This window comes from Lepeophtheirus salmonis, chromosome 5 (genome assembly GCF_016086655.4).
Source record: "Lepeophtheirus salmonis chromosome 5, UVic_Lsal_1.4, whole genome shotgun sequence".
NCBI classification, from domain to species: domain Eukaryota; kingdom Metazoa; phylum Arthropoda; class Copepoda; order Siphonostomatoida; family Caligidae; genus Lepeophtheirus; species Lepeophtheirus salmonis.
In genome coordinates this window covers 46640084-46662571 of record NC_052135.2, presented here as the reverse complement: position 1 = coordinate 46662571, position 22488 = coordinate 46640084, and the positions used below count along the sequence as shown (strand labels likewise).

Genomic DNA, 22488 nt, shown 5'->3' with positions numbered 1-22488 from the left:
TTCAACAGAAAAAAAATTCGCTTCATTGAATGTCTACAAAAACCACGTGTAAATTTCAACAAAATCTAATTTTATAATTATTGAATGTTTTATTTGTTTATAAATTTTCAACTCTTCCATTTCTGGCCAAAATATATATTCGTTTTGAAAGATTAAAATTTCGAACTTTCCATTTTTGTTTTTAGAAATTAACAATAATTATAATTTCAAAATATCTTAAATGTAACACATCAACCTAGTGGTTGTTATATAGTGTTGTGCGATTCAGATGCACTTATATAGAATGGAAAATTAATAAATTTGAACGGAATAGAGGAACACTTATGATTTGTTAGGGAAGTTATGAGTGCAAATCCTTGTTGGAATTGTAAGATCGATATCGAACACTTCATGAAAGCTAAGCTACTCTCTTCCAAAATGTTGGGACCATCATTGTATTTTTGCTTTATTTTTGTAGTAACCGTCATTCCATATAATTTAAAACTCTATCTATAATACCGGTATATCGTAAACACTTATGTGCTTTGGTAATAAAGAGGGTAATCGATCATAAAAATATCTCCAAAAAAATATATACATGTATTTATTCATCTTCACAAATAATCAAGAATTTAATTATACATCTTTATTTGTTGTATTTCTTTAAAAAATCGATTTAATATCAATACTGAATTTTGTATTCAATATTATTTTTTTTGATTCGTTTGTTTTTATAAATTGAAAAATGATAGTAATTTTGTATTCTTTATTTATCCTGTTTTTCAAATGTCGCTATATTTTCTCCATAGAAGGATAAATGCAATATATAAACATGTTGGTAAAAAAAACCAACAAACAACCAAAAACCATTGCTCAACATAGAAAATTTAGTGATTTATATACAAATACACCATTTTCTTTTCCTTGCAGAGCCACCATCACAGCCTCGTATATCGGGACTTCCAGTGAGTAAGTCCCTTCGTGAAGGGGAAAGGGTTCAATTAAACTGTAGTTCACCTGATGGTTCTCCACGCCCACGTGTGGACTGGTATTTAGGAGATAGTCCAAACGTTATTCCAGAATCCGTCTATGCTAAAGTTCCAATTCCTCATTCCATGATCAACCTCACGGCATCAAGAAGGGATAATGAGAGAATATATAGGTAAGATTAATTCTTCAATCTTATTTTGATTGTCATATGGGAATTATATTGTCCATATAACTAATTTTTTTAAATTGATACTATTATTTTTACTTACTATATTCTTAAGAAAAAATTATAATCACTTTTGTTGGAGATTTGACAAGAAGTGACCATTTTTAAAAATGTTACTAAGCAAAATAGTTAAAAAATAAAATAATTAGATCGATTTTTGGTGGAGCAATGAGTAAAATAGAACTATTCCTCATTGCCCTTCCAAATTGCCGGTATCCTTTGTTGTTGAGTCTTTAGGCCATTTTTTGGAGGAGTATTGGGAAAAGAGGCAAAGTACAACAATGACATCATACTCCACCAAATCCACGAACAACGATTCAGTCCATATCACAATAAAGGATATTTTTACTTTCTCTTTGATCCACCAAAAGTCGACCTAATATTTAAAATAAAAAGAATAAGTGAAACAATAGTGCTGTCTTTTTCAAACTATTTAGAACAGTAAAAATAATGCTTTTACATATATAAAACTATTTGAAAAGGGGATTTCACGACAAAGTTTCTGTATTTCCAAAAGTTTTTTTTCTATACTTTATTTTAATAGATATTATAGTTTTTAATGCTGATTTGCACAGATTTTTATTAATTCTGTTTAAAAAAATATAATTTTAAAAGTTGGTGTGATAAGAGGAAAAATCTTGGATCAAATTTTACAAACAAAACATCGAAAAAATTAATGAATATATCGACTAAATATGCTTCAAATTCGATTATGAATCTAGTAAATCTACATATTTTCATAAAAGAACTGAATTTAAAATTTTGGGTAAGAAAATTTGAGATATTGTTTGCATACGAAACTTGCTTGTTTGTACTATACCATTTAAAGTTTGCAAAATAACTTTCAAAATTTAGTTTAGAGTAGAAAAAGTTCAGAAATAAAATACATATTGCTTACATCGAATCAATAAATACTAATTTATTACATTAGATATCAAATATATTTAAATTGGGGTTAATCTTCTCGATCCTGTCTCTATAAAATAAAAATTTCTTATCATATTTAGCCAAATAATTGATGTAATTATATTTAATTTCAAAATGCAACCTTACATTGCATATATGTAAATTAAATATTCTCTATGAAAACTAACTGTTGAACAGAAAAAAATCGAACTTTTTTGACGGTAACACTTTTTAAGTTGTAGTAAAGTTTATCCTTTATTTTTAGCTATAATATAAAGCAATAAAAAAAAGAATTTATATATATATATATAAAACCCTTCCTTTTACTTGATTTTTTTTTATAATTAGACACATTTGTAGGAGCTGTATTAAAGATAACTTAATTTATAACTTTTGAATACTGAAATGTTGTGTTAACAATTGCTATTAACATAAACTTTCATGTACACTGTGATTTTATTTCAATATATGTCTTTGAATCAAAAATATCATCTGAAAACAAAATATATATACTTAAAAAAATATTCAAGGCTAAACCTACAACAAATGAATTTTTCAATGTTAATTTTTGTGTTCAATGATTTAAATAATAATAACAAATGTAGGGTTTAGTCGGTGGGCGAAAATGCATTACTTTTTGTCCTGTTTTTATCATATTTTGTCTTTTCTTTATTTGTCAAGAAAAGAAAATATTTTTTTAGTCAAACGTATTACTTTTAAAGAAATGACTTTATTTCGTAGTGTTTTGTTATTGGCATGCAAAAAATATTCGTTTGCAAATACATTTGGTCTAGCCATAGCTTACGAAATTAAAATTATTCAACGATAAATCCAATCAATGTCTTTAATGAAGATATATCTATGTACAGTGAGCAAGGTTAAATTTTGGACGTTTTGATAACGAGAAAATATGATTAACTTTTGCCAGAAAAAATGGAATCGTCGTAGCTCATTAATAATGCACTCGGAAGAAGTTGTTCTCGCATAGAGTAAATCAGACATTACTTTAAAGAACATACTGTAGTATTTTAAAATATGCACCCTAAAGTAATCTAGATTAGTTTTAATGTAAGCCAACAATTTTAACTTGCACACTGTATATTGATAGAGATTCCATTCTCTTCTGAAGATAAACAATCCCCCAATATGATTTGAAATGTTTTTCACTATTGGATTGGATTGTACATAGTTTTTTTTTATATAGTATATAAATTAATTACTTTTTGACAAACAAAAATTGATTTTTTTAATACATGTATTAGTTATTAGTATGCCTTATTTATGTAAGTGCGTTTTTTTGTGCTTCTACTGACTTATATTATTTTTCCTAAAAAATAATATTCTTGTGTAAAAGAAAATTGTGTTTTTTTTTTTTTTTTTTTTTTTTTGCTTTCTTATTGTAAGCTAAAGCTTTTTAATACTAAATAATTGAAACAATTTTTTTTACGTACATTTGTAAGCCTAGACACATCTTTCTGCCTTTGTACAATTAAGAAATTCCATGTTAAGGTTAATTTAAAGCTTTTTAATTGAACTAATGCATTATTTAATTCTTACGTTAAAAACATACATAAATTTGCATGTTGAAGCAATATCAAGGGATTGTTCCAATGCAATGGAGTTGAGTTGTTCTTAATCACTCATTTAGTTATAAGAAGAGGGAGACCGGGGAAGTTTTGTCACAGTTACTGCAAGCTGATTTGAGTTAGATTCACCCGGTTTTAACAAAACATACTTACAAATGTCTACGATTGTTATACTCTATCTAAACCTTGATGGAATGACATAGCTCAGTATCCAGCCCACCTGGGAAAAATTATTATATTGAAATTAATGTACAAAGCTTTGATGCCCAGTCCCTTTTAGAGAATGAAACATAATCTGTAATGACTTCAAAAACAATTCCTAGCTCAGACAAAATCATTGAAGTACAATATTTTTTATGCATATATACAGTAAAACTCCATCTGATCAATTTAAGTATAAATTTAATATTTTTTAAATGTTAATACTATTTAAGTTTTTCCAGAAATTGCAATAAAATGCAACAAATTAAATGTTGAAACAGTTAAAATATTGCATTTGAATTAGAAATTTGAAAATTAGACCTAATATTAATTTCTAATTATAATAATGTTGAATTACGACAGATTAAGATTTATATTACAGATCACTGATTACTAATGTAGTTCAGATAAATTTCCAATCTAAAACCTCTTTAGATCCCTGCTCTAGCTAGAAACCATGTTGTCTGTTAAATTTAATATCATAAAATAATAAAGAAGAATAAAAAATGTAAAGAAAATTATTGATTGCACTTTGTCTACAAAAATCTGCATTGTACTATACATTCCTAATGTAAGCTGTATGGATGTAGATTTCTTGATATTCTAAGAAAGGAACGTTTACAACTGCCCCCTGTTGCAACAGTACCTGTATTCCTTAAATATATACACAAAAAAAATTGCTAGTTAAGACAAGAGCATTTCTTTAACTTATTGTGTGTTTCTTTATAGTAAATGCTATTATCAAAAAGAAATTGTTTTTGTTTGTTTTTATTTTTAAAGTGCAGCACAATCTCTTTATCCCTATTGATACATTATTTTAAAAAGAAGTTATTAGCAGCACTTTATGGTCATAAAATTTTATTGTTTTCATAAATAAAAAAACAATTTTGCAAATACCCATAATAGTTTCTCAATAGTTTTTGTGTTTGAGAAAGCATATTTAAAATAAATGTAGAGTAGAATGCGGTTTTTGCCTTAAATTACTAGCCAGGTATGAGACACAAACTTTTAATGCAAATCAGAGCCTCTTTGAGCATTCGCTATCCGATTATTATTTTTATTTTTTTTCCGTATTTATACTGTTGTGAATTTTAAGCCTTTTCTAGTGTGGTTTTTTTTTTGTAATTTTCAATTAATTTTATTTTTTATTTTATTTTTTTATTTGTTTGAATGACAAAGAGTAACATTGATGATTGGTTAGGAAAGAATTGAGGATCGACATCCAAGTAACGCTTTTTTATATTCTTGCTAGATAAAAAGTGTGATTTTTTAAATTTATTTCCTTTTATGGCGGATTCTAGCTTATATTATAATGCATGATGACTACTAAGATCCTTCTCCTCTCAAATATTCTTTATATCATCAAGATTACCATGTTATTTTTTTTATGACTTTTTTTTTTGTGTCGACAGAGCTTATAGTTTGAATATATAATTCGGAAAGAGATGTGAAATGGATCCAAGAGTTTCATTAAGAGAAAATAAATATCAGCAGATATTAAAACAAACCCATCATAGATGTAAATAAGGTAAAAATCCCGATAAGTGAAAAACCACACCTGAGAGAATGGCATAAAAAATAGCAAATATGAGAGACAACATATCTGCTGATAGCGATCACTATACTGCTCCTGTCCTGCTTGTTTTCATTTTCAAAATATAGTATTTCCTCTTGACTTATACAGTTACCCTTTGAGAATTAACCGTGTTTAATCAAATTAAAGGAGTAAATTTATAGATCATATTCATAGTAACCCGTCCGTAGTGGGATTTTTTTTTGTAGATAACTATGTTTAAAAATACATTAATCCACTGGTTTTTTAACCCTCTTGGTCTATAGCATCAAAGGAATAATAGTTTATAGCACAAATATATTTTACAGATGAACAAATAACACAATTTTTAAGATTTACCTTCGCCGGAATTTTAGTCATTTTGATCTAGTGTGATTTTTGTATTCTTTGCTTAGTTTCATATACAAGATGTTTGAGTTATTACTAGTTCAATAAGGGGAATGGCATAACCTCGTGTTTCAGGACACCACTACATATTTGTTCACTTTACTTCCTATATTGTTCAAGGTCGACACAAGTTATTATATAACGATCATCGTTAATATGATTTATATTCTCCTATATCTATAATAAATATTCCATAGATGTTCATGAAAAAATAAACATTTATGGATGTATATAAATTGTACAATACATATTAGGAAATGGTTTATGAAATCTATGCATTCTCTTGGTACAGTATAAGCGCACAACTTTTTAATCAAAAATTAAATACACATTTAATTAATTAAATTACTACATAACATATAACGGGGGAACCGTTTTTATTTATTCATCTCTAAGATTTTAGAGAGGTTAAGAGTCATTTTTTGCTATTTTTCGATTAACAATGTTGTAAAGCATATTCTTAACTGTGGATTGCTAAGAAACACATTGTCCTAGTCGCCACCCTGATCACACTGTATGAGAAGAGGATTGGATACATGGAAGATATTGTAAGTCGTCTTTACAGAGCCTCCAGTCTGCTCCCTTATGTACTTCCGGGCTAATTCTACGCGGAGGAGCACTGCTACCTTATTCCTTAGGTTATTTTTTTTTTTTATGGAACGTGATACATATTCATAGCTTCACCAATTATTTAAATAAGCTTCGAAGGAATTTCTGAAAGTCTTAGTAGGCCCTGTTTTATCGTTTCTAGGAAACTTTTTCAATCTCATTCTTGAGTTCGTTGATCATAGAATTCCGGTGACAGTCATCTTTAACCTTTTCAAAATCTTAAAAACTCTTCCCTCGTAAATAAATCTGATCAATTTCTTTAAAATCCCCTTCGGAATTACACTCCTTTTATAGAGACATACAATAGCCTCTTTTTGATCTCTGATCACTCAAAAAAAATTATAGATAATCCCTTTTTTTTATTTTAAATCATAACTATTACATTAGTTGATCTTGAACTATGATTGGCTTAAACAAAATGCGCTGAATAATATTTAAAAATAGTCAACTAAACTAAGCAAACATATTCCGAGAGGACAGCAGAGATTTCGAACCCATTACTAAACTTTGTTTAAATTATAATAGTAAATTTCCTTTTATACAAGGCTCACACTCGAAATCAATATAAAATTTAATTCATAATATCTCTAATATATCAAATCTGAGAAATCCAGTTAATACAGAGAAGGAGAAACTGTAGGTTGACTCATAAAATACTTTAAACTAGGTTTATAATAAATCCTAAAAAAGTGTTGGTACATTGGTACCAAGGGTTATTTTAATTTCACTGTTGCAAATTATATTAACAGCTAGAAGAAAATATTCAACTCAATGCAGAAGAACAAAGATCATGATTATGATTTTGATAATTCAGAACGCAAAATATACGATGAGGTGGTGTCTGAGCTCCCTTTGATTACCACACTATGTGGTAAGAACCAAAACGTTGTATGTTGCATTTTAAGAATAAGAGAAAAATTCTTATGAATTGATATCTTTTTCTTTGTTTGTATAGTTTTAAGTGAACTAAGACTTCTTAAAGCAACATTTTAAGACAATATTTATGTATGTTGCTATGTGAATTGCCATTGGGGAAATTTCACCTTTTATAAGAATAAGAATTCAATAAGGAATTGTCTTAAGTGATATTTATTATAAATTGGCTTTAATTTTTAAAGGTTACTATATATGTTTGCATAAATGTTGAAAGAATACATTCTTTAATTGAAGCAAATAAACTAGTAAAAGTTAGTGAAGGTATTGCATGTCTGTAGTTTAGGATACATTTGAACAATATATATGTGGAGAAAAAGTAAATGGGAATTTGCTAATTTTTAATAGCTAGGGATGAGAGGAACAGCCGATTTATATCTTTCGAATCTATATTTTCAATCAACTTCTTCTTATTTGAGTCTATTCCAATAGTGCAAGCTGTAAATTTTACTTTCCAATTAGTAACTTTATTATTTTTATATAATACTTTACAAATAAATAAATATAAAGCTGGTTTACATTTCAGAAGTTAATTTTTACACACTTACTACAATTTTCTGTTGTTGAGCAAAACAATTTAGTAAGATGATTACTACCAATTCGTTTTAAATATTTTGCATTTGCACATAGATTAGAATTTATTTCCCTTATCTTCACAATAGGTTCTATTCTATATATTAAAATTGACAATTTTCATTCAGAACCCAAAAGTAGAGAGGCTGACAATGGCATTTGAAAGCATAAATGATCATTACGGAGTAAATAACAAGACGTTATAGACAAAAATCATGACAAGGAATGTAAGGGAAAGAAAATCAATGTATCCACACATCTTTTAGACGTACTTCAAGCTGAATGGATATATGTACATCTGGTTGTTATAAACCGAATTTTGCCACCATGGATCAAAACTTTCCAATAATTTAAAAAGCTTGGCGACGCTTTTGAGGGTTCTTAAGCCTTTTAAAATTAACTAATTACTCCTTTTCTGCACTAATGGGCTTCTCATGGCTTTACTTTATTACTTTATCAACCACAAAAAAAATGTACAATTTTAAAAGATTTGTTATTTATATTTTTTCAAGGGGATTGTTTTAATATTAAATCGCTCTTCTTTATCAAAAAGCAAATACATTTAACAAAGTACCTTTTTCCATCAAAATATATTTTAAGCTATGATAAAAAATAAATAAATTGTATTTATAAAAAACTTGACGTAAAGATAAATGATGAGAGTTGCGTTAATACTCGTGTATGTAAAATAAAAAAGAGACCAAATAAGAAAAATATCCTTCTTTTTTTTTTTTACAAAGTATACCCAAACCCATCCAAGTGGTTATGATAGTATTTCTTTTTTTTTATGGAATGTTCATAGAAATTTTTTAGTACTGTCTTATTCCCAAAAAAATTGAAAATATAAGTTCATTTTATTTTAACACTTTATTCAACACAAGTCCATTTAAAAAAATGACAAAGAGGAAATAATAAATTGATGTGTGGAACTGAAACAAAATCTTTCTCTCTTTCCTTTTTTTTGTTGTTTAGAGATAGATGGAATAAAATTTATTTTTGTTTTATTCTCAGTATATTTATTTAAATAATAAAATAAAAAAACTCGATAAATATGATAAATGGCTTTTTTTAGCCTTAAAATTTATATGTTTCCCCACTTAATACTCCTATTTCCCCTCTTTGTCTTCTGTACTCTTTTAGTAATCTTTAGAGACATATTCATAAGTGTTTTGATGTTAACCTACTTTGGAAAATTTATAACCCCCGATTATAGAGACATAGGTACGCACGTAAAAACATTTATCGTTTGTTTTGTCAATTTTTGAATTATTTATCATGTGATATAAGTGGGGATTATAGGAAATAGGAGAGACAATTCAAGGAAATATAAATAATAATTATGTTTGAAGGGAAACTTAGAGGATCTAGAATTCACTCACTTCTAACTAGGTCAGACAAGAGTTATGTTAATCTTTGAAAAATATTACTTATCGGGGTTTTTTTTTAATCCTTGCAATCTTTCCACAGAGGGAAGGAAGGAAAAAAAGACCAATAAGGAAGTCTTTCGTAAGAGTAATCCAACTCCACGTCAGATTTCACATATGTGTATTGGAGAATATGTTGTCATTAGAAACACTAAGACGTCAAAATGACGTTCATCTCTAACCTCAAGTGAATTCAAAGTATTTAGAAACCATTGATTTTTTCGACATCTCTTTTCAGTTGTGGAAACTGAAATAAACGACTTAAACTCAATTTTTGTCATTGTTTTTATATATTTTTCCTCACTAAAAAAAAGAATAAGAAATTTACTATTTCTGCAAATATGACCTTTCCAATTATAAGCCTTAATGAAGTTGATTTAATTAAGATTTGACTCTACTTTTTGCATATTTATATAATATTTTAAACTTCTTGCAAAAAGTTGTCGAAATCAAACATTAGGTTTAGCTGTGCGCCAATTTTGAAATTCTGTAATGATTTTTTCATGCTATTTTTTTAATAAGCATTGAACTAAAGAACTTCTTCATCTGAGTATTTGTAAACAATATTCTTGAAATCAGTGAGTGGCCTCTGAACGGAATTATTAAAGTTTGAAAATCCTTTGAAAAGGGTTAAGTTTTGAGTGGTTTTAAAACGAACCCTCGTACTACCACAATCCCAACATTTCATACTTAATGCCAATTTGTTGGGATTAACAAAAAATAATATAAAACATTTCTTTTTCTTAACAAAACGTGTGATCAAAGTATTTGAATTTCTACAGAACTCTGTCAAACCCAGACATTATTGTGGTGATCCTTTTTGAGGGAAAAGATTATGTTTTCGATCATCCACTCAGTCACTAATCTATTTGATATCGATAATCTAATTAACTAAAAACATATACTGAGAATGACATTAAATGTTACAAAGATAGACTTTCCCGGCGTTGCCCGTGACATTTATAATTTAAAATCAATTAAGAATTTATATTACTAAATATAAAACAAAAAATAAAGACCGTAAAATTTTAATAATTATTATCATTTAGGTATTTTGAGTATAAGTATAAATATATATATATATAGACATTATACAGGAACTCTTCTTTCACTCAATGAGGAAGTAGTTGCTATTTCTGGGTCAGACTCCAACCTCAGAGTCTTAAAGCCGCTTCAATGAGCATCAAAGAAACCTCGTACTATCCCGAAATACACTCCGGCTATAAATTTGTATTGGTGAAATACAATGACAAAATACAGTTTTAAACTCTTCTGCTACCACGCTTCTAAGGCGGCAAGGAACACTTCGATTATGCTATAATACACACCACAGGCTGTGCAGGTGAATTGCTGTGCCTCAGTCAAATTAAATTTATCTGCTGCTGCTTCCTTGAGTATCTAAAAATCCTCCTAATATCCCAAAATACACGCCAGCCCTCAGGTGGTATACTTGAAGTACCTGGCCTCAAGGCAGTTTAAACTGTACTCCCACCCTATTCCGAAGCACCAAGAACCCCTTCCAATATTGCTAGTATACACATACGCCACGGGTTGTGCAGGTGAACTGTTGTGCCCGAGTTAAATTAAATCTATCCACCGACACTTCCCTGAGCATTAAGAAACCCTCCTAGAATCCAAAATATACCCAAGCTCTCTGGTTGTACAGGTTAAGTACCGGTTCTCAAGGCAGTTAAAACTTCACCACCAACCCATTTGAAAGCACTAAGAACCCCTTCCAATATGCTGAAATACACCCTCACCCACGGGTTGTGTAGGGAACTGCTGCGCCCGAGTAAAACTAAATTTCACCACAGACCCTTCCCTGTGAACCTTCCTAATATCCCAAAATACACCACGGCACTTTAAACTGTACCGCTACTCCATGTCCAAACACCAAGGAACCTTTCTAATATGCTATCATACACACTAGCCCATGGGTTGTGCAGGTGAAATGCTGTGCCCGAGTCAAATTAAATTTATCCGTAGCCACTTCCCTGAGCATCAAGGAATCCTCCTAATATCTTAGGTTGTAAAAGGGAATACTAGACCGAAATACTGTTTAAACTCAACCGCCGCCCTGTTTCTTAGTACTAACAACCCCTTCAATTATGCTAGAAAACACTCCTGCCTACGAGATATGGGCTGTTGTTTTCTGAGGCAGGCTAAATTCTTCCACTGCAGCTTCTCTAAGAATCACAGAAACCGTCCAAAATACACCCCAACCTGCAGGTTGTACAGATGAAGTGCTAAAGAATGCTCTTTAAAGGCCGCCACGGCCCCAAAGACACAAAAAGTTGTTACCAGAACGGTTTTTGGAGCCATTAGAACCTACATGTAAAATTTTATAAAAATCCATCTATGGGATTGGCCATGATTGAAGGACACACACACACGCACACACGTTTACATTTAATATGTAAATAGTAACAAAACCACGGCATGGCTACACTCAACAGAGATTAATTTTTAAAAAAATGCTGTGGACAATAATTATTCTTAAATTTTTACAAAGAAAATGACATAAATAGGTAGAATATTCCCTTCAATACAAAAGCAAGCAGGATTATGTATCACAAGAAATATTTTGCAACTATGTAAAATATACTATATTTTATCAAATATGTTAATTAAAGGGGCATATTTTACCGAAAAAATTGATCAATCGCTTACAAATGATTAATATCTCATTATTTATATCCTTATTCAAAAATGTACATTGATGTGTATTTTATACAGTTACGTAACACGGAGGGTACGGAGTGGTGCTCCTCCAAAAAGAGTTTTGTCCCCCCGAAACTGAAATCCAAATTTTAACATAATTGTAATTTATTTAATTAAAACTGTAAAATTGTGAACAAGTTATTTATCTTAAAAAAATTGAACTCTATTATTTAATTATGACGTAATCTATTCAAAACATGAATTCGATTAGTTAATTCATGAATAAGATTAAATAGTTGGAATTAGCAACATGAAGCCATGATGGATTAAATTAATATTTTGTAAACGTACAATAGTATTTAGTATGCCTCCTATGCAACTTTATATTCGAACCTTTCTCCTGCAAATGAATAAATAATTGTGTTTTTATCGTAGTATACAACATGCATTTGTAATGTTATGTGGCATTCCAAGCCTTCAGTCTTCCCACATAGCAGGGGAAAGAAAATAGACCCATTTTTCTTTATTTATTAATTTTTCTCTTATATTTGACTTTAATCCACAAGATTGATGAAATGAAGCTTGCAATCAGAAAGCCATAATAATATATTCCATTTCTATTATTGTGATCAGTCCATTGGAGGCAATGCAAATTACACTTAAATGTCCCCGATCATAATTTAAAAAAAAAAAATTGTTTAATTCTATGTATGTATTCAAAAGACCATATTAGAGCCAAAAAAAATAATCTAATCTAATGAAGCCTCTCAACCTTGGCTTCTTAGGCATCTTACTGTATATAAAATTCCTAATTGTTTATATTTAATAAGTAAAATGATTGTATATTTTGTCTTCCTTTTTTTTACAAAATATTTTCTCAATGCAGGTGCTCGGCCCGTAATGACGCGAATGTACACAAACCGTCCAGCACGACGATAACTCTTCAAGTGTTCTTCCCTCCGGACTCCGTCATTATCAATGTTGAGCGTCCACAGAGCCCTAAAAGTAATATAGTTCAAAGTAACGCTGTGAATCCCTACTATAACAATATTGGATTCCGTTCAAGATTCTCACCGAAAACAACCGTCTTAGAAGGAGAATTTTTAAGAGTCACTTGTCAGTCTTGTAAGTTATATATTTTCATGCTTATCTATAGATTCAATATCTATGAATCTCAGGGGAAAAAATAACTCTCTTATGATATAATAACTTTTAATATAGGATGTCTTTTTCATTTATTAAATAAAGAAATCTTGTTGATTATGCATTAATGGGCAATTCTATGCAAATGTCAACCACACCATAGAAAAATAAAGTTTCCATATTAATAACAAAACCTACTTAAAACGTCTCATCAAGGTCTATATTTTGAAGTAAAAATGATCACAATATTCATGCAAATACATGTTTTTCTCACTACAGTGAACAAAATTGTTTGACTTTTTTAATGGCCAGTATGGCAAAAAAAATCTCGTACCCATATCTTCTAACTTTACTGTTCATCCAGAAGGGATGTTGTTTCAATACGAAAGTTATGTACTTTTTACCTTTCCATTAGCTGGTGGAACGAGATGTTTTGATGCCCGTTTATGGGATAACTCATTTAATGTCTGTAACGTTTTTTAGGAAAAGTTGTTATAAAACATTAATTTTCAATGCAATATCAGCCAAACTTTCGAAGTGAAGCTAACTTTTATAAAGATGACACATTAGAAACAATTGTTATCCTGGTCTTATTTTTTTAAATTATTTTGGAGCGTTACTGGTGTTACTAATCGACACAGTTATAATTATATAAAGTCAAGCTAACTAAAATTACTGTATTTATAAATAAATATACTAATAGGTAGAAATATAACTTTAAGAAATACATCTCATGAATGGAGTAAAGAGCTGATGATTATTATTTCTTCTACTTTTCTCTCTTCAAGAACTAGAACCATAAAAAAACGTCTTAGGAACCGAAATTCAGTTCCTACGAAAAAATTAGCTGTTATTGGTTCCATTCATTTTGATTATAATATTTAAACTGTGATTTTATGTTTCCAATATGTCTTTAATCTGAATTAAATATAATTTAAGGTCTAACTTTTTAGCCTGTAAAAAAGAAATAGAATCAACAAATAATAAATCCCTAAGTGAAAGTGTGATATTATGTATTTGGTTCATATTTGTGTGTGTGTGATAGAATTGTGTGATTCTACAGGAAACAATAGACATACATTAGATATGTGCACAATCACTTAACAGCAGCTCTTTCAATAACCTTCTTCACCAACTGAACAGTCCACTGTCAGCAGTTTTCAGCAGAAGGCTACGTTCCCTCTGTTTGGATGACAAGTAATATTCCATACTGAGCAATATTACTAAACAAGAATCGGCCCTTTAGACTGGTTTGACCCTTTAAATGGGCCACTGAAGTTAAACATATGTGGGTAAAGCCCTATTTATCATAGCGTTTTTGTTCATTTCAGACATGTAACATCCTTAACGCAAAAGTGTAACATCCGTAACGGCAATGTTTAGTGATTCTTTCTTTAACATGATTTTTGGATACCTCAAACCCTTTCCTACAAAATGATATTTAAAATTGTTAGTATTTAAAAGACAAATTGTCAGAGTTTTCATCATATGTTTATTGAGCGTAAAAAATAATTTGTTTTGTATATCATCCGTAATGCTGGGTATTTGTCACTTTTCTCAAAATCCAAAGGTTCAAGACATTTCATATTGCAGGCTTATCTTTATGTATACCAGTATGTGTAACTAAAAAATGCATAGTCAATTTTCTAATTCAAATCAATAGCTTGTTAATGTTAAGCTTAGTTTCCAAATATATATCTGAATGTAACGTTCATAACGCTGGAATTGCCATATAGAAAATAAGCAAAAGTTGCTTATTGAGTAAATAGTTCAAAAAATAAGAATGATTGTTATTTTTGGGGAAAATAAAAACACAGAGCACTGGTTTTTTTGTTTTTGTTCTTCCCTTTTTCTTCATGCTCTACGATAAAATACTGTAAACTTATTTTCAAAATTCCTCGACAATGCTTTTGCTGCACTCGCTAAAGAATTCTGCATTTAATTAATCAACATTGTAATATATTGTATATAATAATATTTAGCACAATTATTAAATATAAATGCATATTACATTGAACAATCCTTTGGGATACACATGTTAAAAGCTAAAAATCCACAATGGAATTGTTAAAGATTGACTTTATACTTTTCCAAATGTAATATTTTTATATATTTTTTTTTGATAACACTTCCCAAATATGAATTTCAAAGATTATTATGTTTTGAAGTTATTCAAAGAAATCCCCTCTTATATTGATTTATCAGAAACGGATCTTCTTTCAAAAAAGAAAAAAAAATGATCAAAATAATTTAATATTATCTTAATGTATTAATCAAATATTTATTTGATTCATAGCTAGTTCAAAACCAAGAGCAACCATCCAATGGCACGTCAATGGTCTTCCACATAAATCCCAATCCGTGAGTTTTCCTTCTGGGGAATTTGGAGGAACACGTACAGTCTCAGTTATCGAGTTCAAAGCATCATATATGGATCATGGACAAGTATTTGAGTGTTTTGCAAAAAACATTGCCATTTCAGAAACACGCATCGTCAAAACTAACTTAACCCTTAATGTACTCTGTAAGTATATGAAATAATAGATTATAATATTATATTACACAAGTCAACAAACTTTGGGCTTGGATTGGGATGTTGTGTTCGTGATTGCTTCTATAAGAAAGTGTTTTAGTCATTTTTTTTAATATACTTACAAGGCATTTTCTCTATTTAGAAAAAAATACAGATATAATAAAAATATTTTAATTGAATCTGGAAACATGTACCGACAGACTAAATTTTATTTTTTTATTAAGATCTTGAAAGGCAATAAATAGCACTTAATCATGTACAATGGGACAAAATATAGTATACCTTGCCGATTTCGTAAGTCTGCCTACTGATACAAATTTTTTATGGGACTGAGGTTCAAAGACAGGTTGATAAAAGTTGTCATCTTATCTGATCAAAGAAATACACCCAAAATAGATTTCCCCACACCCATGCTTGTCGGTAGCAATGATATTCTCGGGGTTATACTCAATATTTTTATTCTTTCAAACACAATTTTTGGTTCAGAAAATGTACCCATTAACTCTTTAGAGGAATATTCCATTGAAAACAAAACTTTTTTCTTTTTGTCGGTGGGCCAACTAACAAAATCGGCAAAAGATTTAAATACTCTTTTTCTCCACTGTAGATGTTATATAAAAATATTTTCAAAGAAGCACGCTATATCCCACAAAATCAATAATTCCGTAAGACCCATTTAATGTTTCTTGAGGTAAAAGCAATCCAAGAGAAACAAAAGTTGAAATTTTATTGAATATTTTGAGCACTTTGGTGAAAGAATCTTAATATAAAAGAGAGGCAAGTATAAATAACTTATAAATGTACATATTTAAAATATAAAAACTTGTTGAGAGAATATATAGATATATACACTGAAAAGATAAAATTGTTGTTGTTTGAAGCTGATAAATTTATGAGGAAAGGGATTCTTATACACTTATAAGGCTTTTGATCACATGCATGCATATACAATGTATAATAACCAAGAAGAAAAGATTTATAATAGGAATATAAGAAACACATATGTATAAGGACCAAAGTCTGAATATTTATATCATATGTATGTAATACCTACCTCTTTATAGATGCTCCAAAATTTGATTCAAATATCCAAGAAACCTACTCTATGGTCGAGGGTGAGACAAGAAACATATCATTAAGTGCTGTTGGAAATCCCTCTGAAATTAAATATGTTTGGGATTTTCCGTCAAATAATTTTAATCGATCTCGCTTTATCATTGATGGACCCTTTCTAATAATTCAAAACGCCAATAGAAGAGATGCTGGACGCTACAGGATCAGTGCTTCCAATTCCTATGGAAATTTTACAACATCCAAAAGCGTAATGGTGAATGTACAGTATGCTCCAAGGTTCTTATTAAAACCATCATTATCCATACGCATGTGTGTATACAATTTGTCATCATTTCTTACAGTATTGTGGAACTCACACCCAATAAAACGATAGAGGAGCTATCAACCGTAGAGTTTCATTGTAAAGTTGATGCCAATCCTATTTCTGATCAATTAATTACATGGACATATGAAGAACAACACCCACTGGGTCTTCTCAAAGTCTCCACAATGAGAACCAATTCACACATGTCCAATTCTACCTCGACATTAACCATCATTAGTGCACATAGAGGAAATACGGGATATATAACATGTCATGCTAGGAATAATATATCGAAGACAGCCATTCATAACAGAACATATCTTACAGTCAATCGTAAGTCATTTATTGCACCTACTCCAGTCCTCATAGTCCTTAGTTCTAATTTGATACATTCAAGTAATTTTTTAAATCAAATTACTTACATTGCATGAGTTAAGATTTACGTCGTATTAATTTTGCATGAAATACATACATTATAAGACAAATGGAACTATCAAATATCCAAGCCTTAATGGAAAAGTAGTTGAAAAAGTAAGATACTTGGTACTAGAAATTAATCAAAAAGAAAATAATCTTTTACAAGTTTGAATTTAATTATCATTTGATTCTCAATTTTTTTCACAATGTTTGCATTATTAATTTATTAATGATAGATAAAAAGATTTTACGTCGTTTGTGTGTTCTATCATTTTCTTTTATTGAAAAAAAAAGGAAAGACAAAATTTGAAATTTTGTAAAACATAACTATTTTAGAAGAATAAATTTTTTTTTTTTAATTTTTTAAGAATTTTTCCTTTTTCTTTGCACTTTTTTTTTTCAATAGTAGAACATCGTGGAGACACTAAAAGATATCAAACCTTTTCATCTTTCAAAAAATAAAAATTATAAGTGCTACATGACTAATATTGTCAAGATAAGTTGTGGACATCAGTACCAAAATAATGAATTGAGAATTGGAAAACATAGGGGTAAGAAGCCTTTAAAAATATATTGGTAATTGTAAAATACATTTGTAGTGTGACATTCAATCTAACTGAGATGAGGATGAAATAGTTAGAGATATAATAATTCATTTGTTTACAAAAATAACGCCAAATAGGATAACCTAGCAGAGAGACAATGTATCAGTTGATTATATATGATACTTGCAAATAAAAGTGAATACAATAACTATAACACATAAATATAACGCAGATTACTATAAGCCTTTTTTAAGATGTAAAATTTGCTCCGAACAGTGATTTCTTTTTGTATATGTCATCAGGGTTGCCATATTTTTTATGGCATTCTTTTAAACGTAATCTAGACAGTTGAAAAGATGTGACTGCAGTATGAAATTGAGAATATATTTTAAGTGAAATCGACCAAAATATGATTTAAATGTACTGAACAAAGTATTATTTGTAGAAAATATATCGATTTAAATTTAAAGCCAATTTTTATCTCAATGGTACTAAAGTGTTTTTTTTTTTTTTTAATATTTAAATTTCATACAACAGTGACATAATTATATAGTAATTTGGCTATTAATTTCCGGGTTTTTTTCCTACTACTTAGACATTATTACAATGCCCATAGTGAAAAAAAAGTTAGGAGTCATTTCCTTACAAACAGTGTATTTTGTAGAAATTTTTTCCATCAGATTAGCAAAATATATTTGTTTCATGTTTTCATTTCTTTAAAACTTCGCTATAAATATCACAATATTTTACTAAATACATCATTTACAAAAATTACAAAAAAAAAATAACGACAGTTGAAATAAATAAATTAAATAATATTTTTCTTTAATCTTTGAAAGTTATAAACAGTCGACATTAGTTTTTAGTTTCGGTCAGTCTATGGATGTAACTAATTTGGAACAGTCTTATAGTAAAATTAGCTATACTAAAAATAATCGATCTTGTGTAACCTATTTTTAATTAAGAATAATTTCGGTCAACGATTTAAAATTATGTGCACGTTTTGAATTTTGTTCTATTGGAGTAAATGTTAACCGGGCTCTACAGTCAACTTATCAAGATCAGGAAGCAGTGTATTTACTAATAAATTAGAAATCATTGCAAAAAATATTTGTTTTTTAACAAAAAAAACCCAAATATTTGGCCAAAACTAGTTGCCGCTCCCTTAAAAAAGTACACTAAGGGCTCTGCTATCTAAAAAAGGTTGAAAATTCTTGATAACGGTATAAAAACCGCAATCTTGACCAAAATACTGAAACAAACTACTCTAGAGATAAAACCCTTTTTTTACATAAGTGAAAAAAAATGGATCACAGGGCAAGTAGTCTCAGCACAAATAGACACCCACAAGCGCTTTCACCTGAGCTCTTACTGTTTTTTTATTAACATTAATAAGTATTACATATATACATACGTTTAATGAGCTTTATGTATGAGAAGAAAGAAAGTAAATGAAGAAATAGAAAATACCCTTAGGACACCATCACATAACATTGTAATAACATAAAAAGCATTGTAAGAAAAAGACAAAAAAATCATCCTTATAAAAAAAATAATAATATGATGCCATTCAATGACTAAATTATTCGTTTAAAAATTATTTGTGACTACGTAACTTTGATGCTTTATTTTCCTTTCCTCAAGAGATCAAACTAATAAGATATGTATGTCGTTAGGGTGGTTTGCTTTTCAAATATTATCAATTTTTGATTACATTTCGATCGGAAAAGTTGTCTGTGTCAAAATTTGAAATCCAAGAGAAAAATTATTTATTTTATAAATAAAGTATTATTTTGCATAAAACAATTTTAATTCATAATTTTAACTTATAACAAATATTTACTTACTTCATTAACGAATATGAACGGAGGTAATGAAATCGCTTCCGTTTGTTTGTCCGTCTATTTTTAAGCAAGAGTGCGGAAAAAATTACATAATGACTTTGGTAAAACTTTGTAGGAAGATTATGTATATATCTTATTAATAAAAGTCCATCAAAAATTTTATTGGTCAAAGTCACACAAAACATTAAAAACGAAAATGTATACATTAACTTTGGAACAAATTGAGATATACAACTCAAATTATATTTTAAACAGAGGTTTGCACATTTTTGAGAGCCCATTTTAGTTTTCTAGAGTTACTCTACCTAGAAAAAAATGGAAAATAATGAAAGGAAATTTTAAATATGCATTTTTATCTTGTCTATCCGAAAATAAAAAATACCTTTGCGATACATACGCTGTCTACTTCCACTCTCTTTAGTCAGTTTATTAGTATGCAGGATTATGCCAAAAGTTAAAACCCATATTTGGGAGAGGTTTGTGCAAGTTAATTCGTTATTGTTAGAAGCAATATTGCTTTATTTTAATCTTTATGGACTATTGCCTTTTTTACAAAGTTTGTCTATGATGTACGACTTAAAGATAACGTCGTAGAACAATGAAACTTTACATATTTAGATTACTTTTTAACAGCTGACATCTTTTGTACAGTAGTTATAATTAAAATTTGGAAAAATTGAAAAACTAACTGCCCTAACGTATGTGCATGTGTATTTTTGTTGCTGATTATGGGATTTTATTATCTAAATAAAGTAACATGATGATGATGAGATGGTCGTGAGTATAAAATATTTACAGAGTACTTTTTTTTAGTACCTAAATTTATACATAAGTATACACCTGGGTATTGTTATAGTTTTCTTTGTTGTTGTTAGAAGCGAACGGCATTATTTTTTTTTGCTGTTCTTTCTAACCATATAAGTAAATTGAACATAATTTATACATATGTAATATAATTGAGAGTTGAAAGTCTGTAAATGTTTTGTTTTCTTCTTCAAATTATCGTCTAATTACTCTAATTAACATTTCAAAATACATCGTAAATTGCACTTAAAGTATCAAAATTGATCTTTACAATCAAGAAAAGAGAAATGGACAAACTTTATTTGAAAGGCCATACATTAGTAATGAAAATATTACTAATCAAATAAAAATTCTTAACTATGGCTGAATTTCTTGAGTCAAAAGTTCTTAAGTAGTTCTACAAATTTGAATACAAAGACTATAATTGACTAAATATATCCATGAAATATTTAATTGTCTATACGTATATTAAATAAATTGAGATTTAAAAAAAAAATATCTTCACTGATCACATATATGTGTATATGTTTGTAAGTCTATATAATATGATCTTTTTTGTAAATGTTTCACAAAATCTTTCACATTCTTAAAAAGAGAAGAAGAAAAAAAAGCCACAAAATCAGTTAGAAGCAATGGACAAATTACAGGAATGAACAAGAACTATTTAAGTTTCATAGCAAGGGGTAGACAAAACACAAACTTTGAGCCTCTAAAATCCTCTTTCAAATGTTGTAAATATGAAGGTTGTATATCTAAACTTAATAAAATTAATAATAATCTTTATTGTCTCTCCCAACCCTTCTTAATAAATTAATAAAACAACAGGACCAAAATCAATTGTTAATTTGCTAAAATCATTCCTTCGTGCTTTTGACTTATACTTTTTATTAAATACTAGGGTATTGTTGACAGCATTTATTTGAGGTCAACCAATACCCTTTAATGCATCTTTTAACCCATGTTCCACTTAAAACAGATAGGAATAAGGGCCCTAAAATCAGTAGGTAGTTTGACACTACAGTTGACCTTTTCCTTATTGAACACTAAATAATTTTTTACGTCTTAACTAAAGCTAGTTTTAATCGACGTTTAGACCGCTGCGAAGAGGAAGGTACATCAATGTTATCTTTATTGCATCTCTTAATACTTTATCTTCCTACAACAGAAAGATAAGAAAGGGATTAAATAAGTTGATAAAAATCCAAAATTATCTTACGCCCAGCTAAATGTTAACTACAAATATTGAAGGGGTCATTTACGACTCCTTTTACGATACACAAATGTTTTATAAAATTGACTGGCATCTCACAATTAAAATAGTGACTTTCTTTCATTTTATTTTTTAAATACTTACCAAGTCAGTTTTATGTCAAAGTGCCACATATTATAAATAAATATGAGTTAAAATTTAATTTATGCATACAGGAGAGAAATGTTTGAATCATTTTACAAAAATATATAATATAAGAAATCATATTATTTAAAAGTATGGATCACAGAACAAGAAAATAGTTTCTATATTTATTTAACAAATATGGATTCCAAAAGTTACCAAAATTTTCTTCCATTTCTCAATATTTTCTTTTTTTCGAAAGGTGTAAAAATAAATTTCTTGCTGACACAAATTCATGAATATTTATGAATTTCATATCTCTTTATATGTACTCGTATGTAAGTATACGCGTATATATGTATTTGAGGATATTTTTGAAATGATATAAAGAGTTATTTTCAAACAAAAACTATTTATATAAAAATATTGTATATATGCGGTGC

The 22488-nt window shown here is 28.9% G+C and overlaps 1 protein-coding gene across 2 annotated transcripts in view; it reads left to right on the top strand.

Annotated features, from left to right (window-relative positions):
• Positions 1 to 22488, top strand: part of LOC121117402 (nephrin) — a 102032-nt gene that overhangs the window by 62119 nt on the left and 17425 nt on the right. The window contains exons 7-11 of one of the 2 annotated variants that reach the window (XM_040711819.2): positions 910 to 1141; positions 12935 to 13173; positions 15488 to 15715; positions 16789 to 17074; positions 17140 to 17435. In XM_040711819.2, the coding sequence (XP_040567753.1) occupies positions 910 to 1141; positions 12935 to 13173; positions 15488 to 15715; positions 16789 to 17074; positions 17140 to 17435 (1281 nt within the window). The remainder of the gene's footprint in view (positions 1 to 909; positions 1142 to 12934; positions 13174 to 15487; positions 15716 to 16788; positions 17075 to 17139; positions 17436 to 22488) is intronic. The other variant, XM_040711820.2, reaches the window with a different exon arrangement.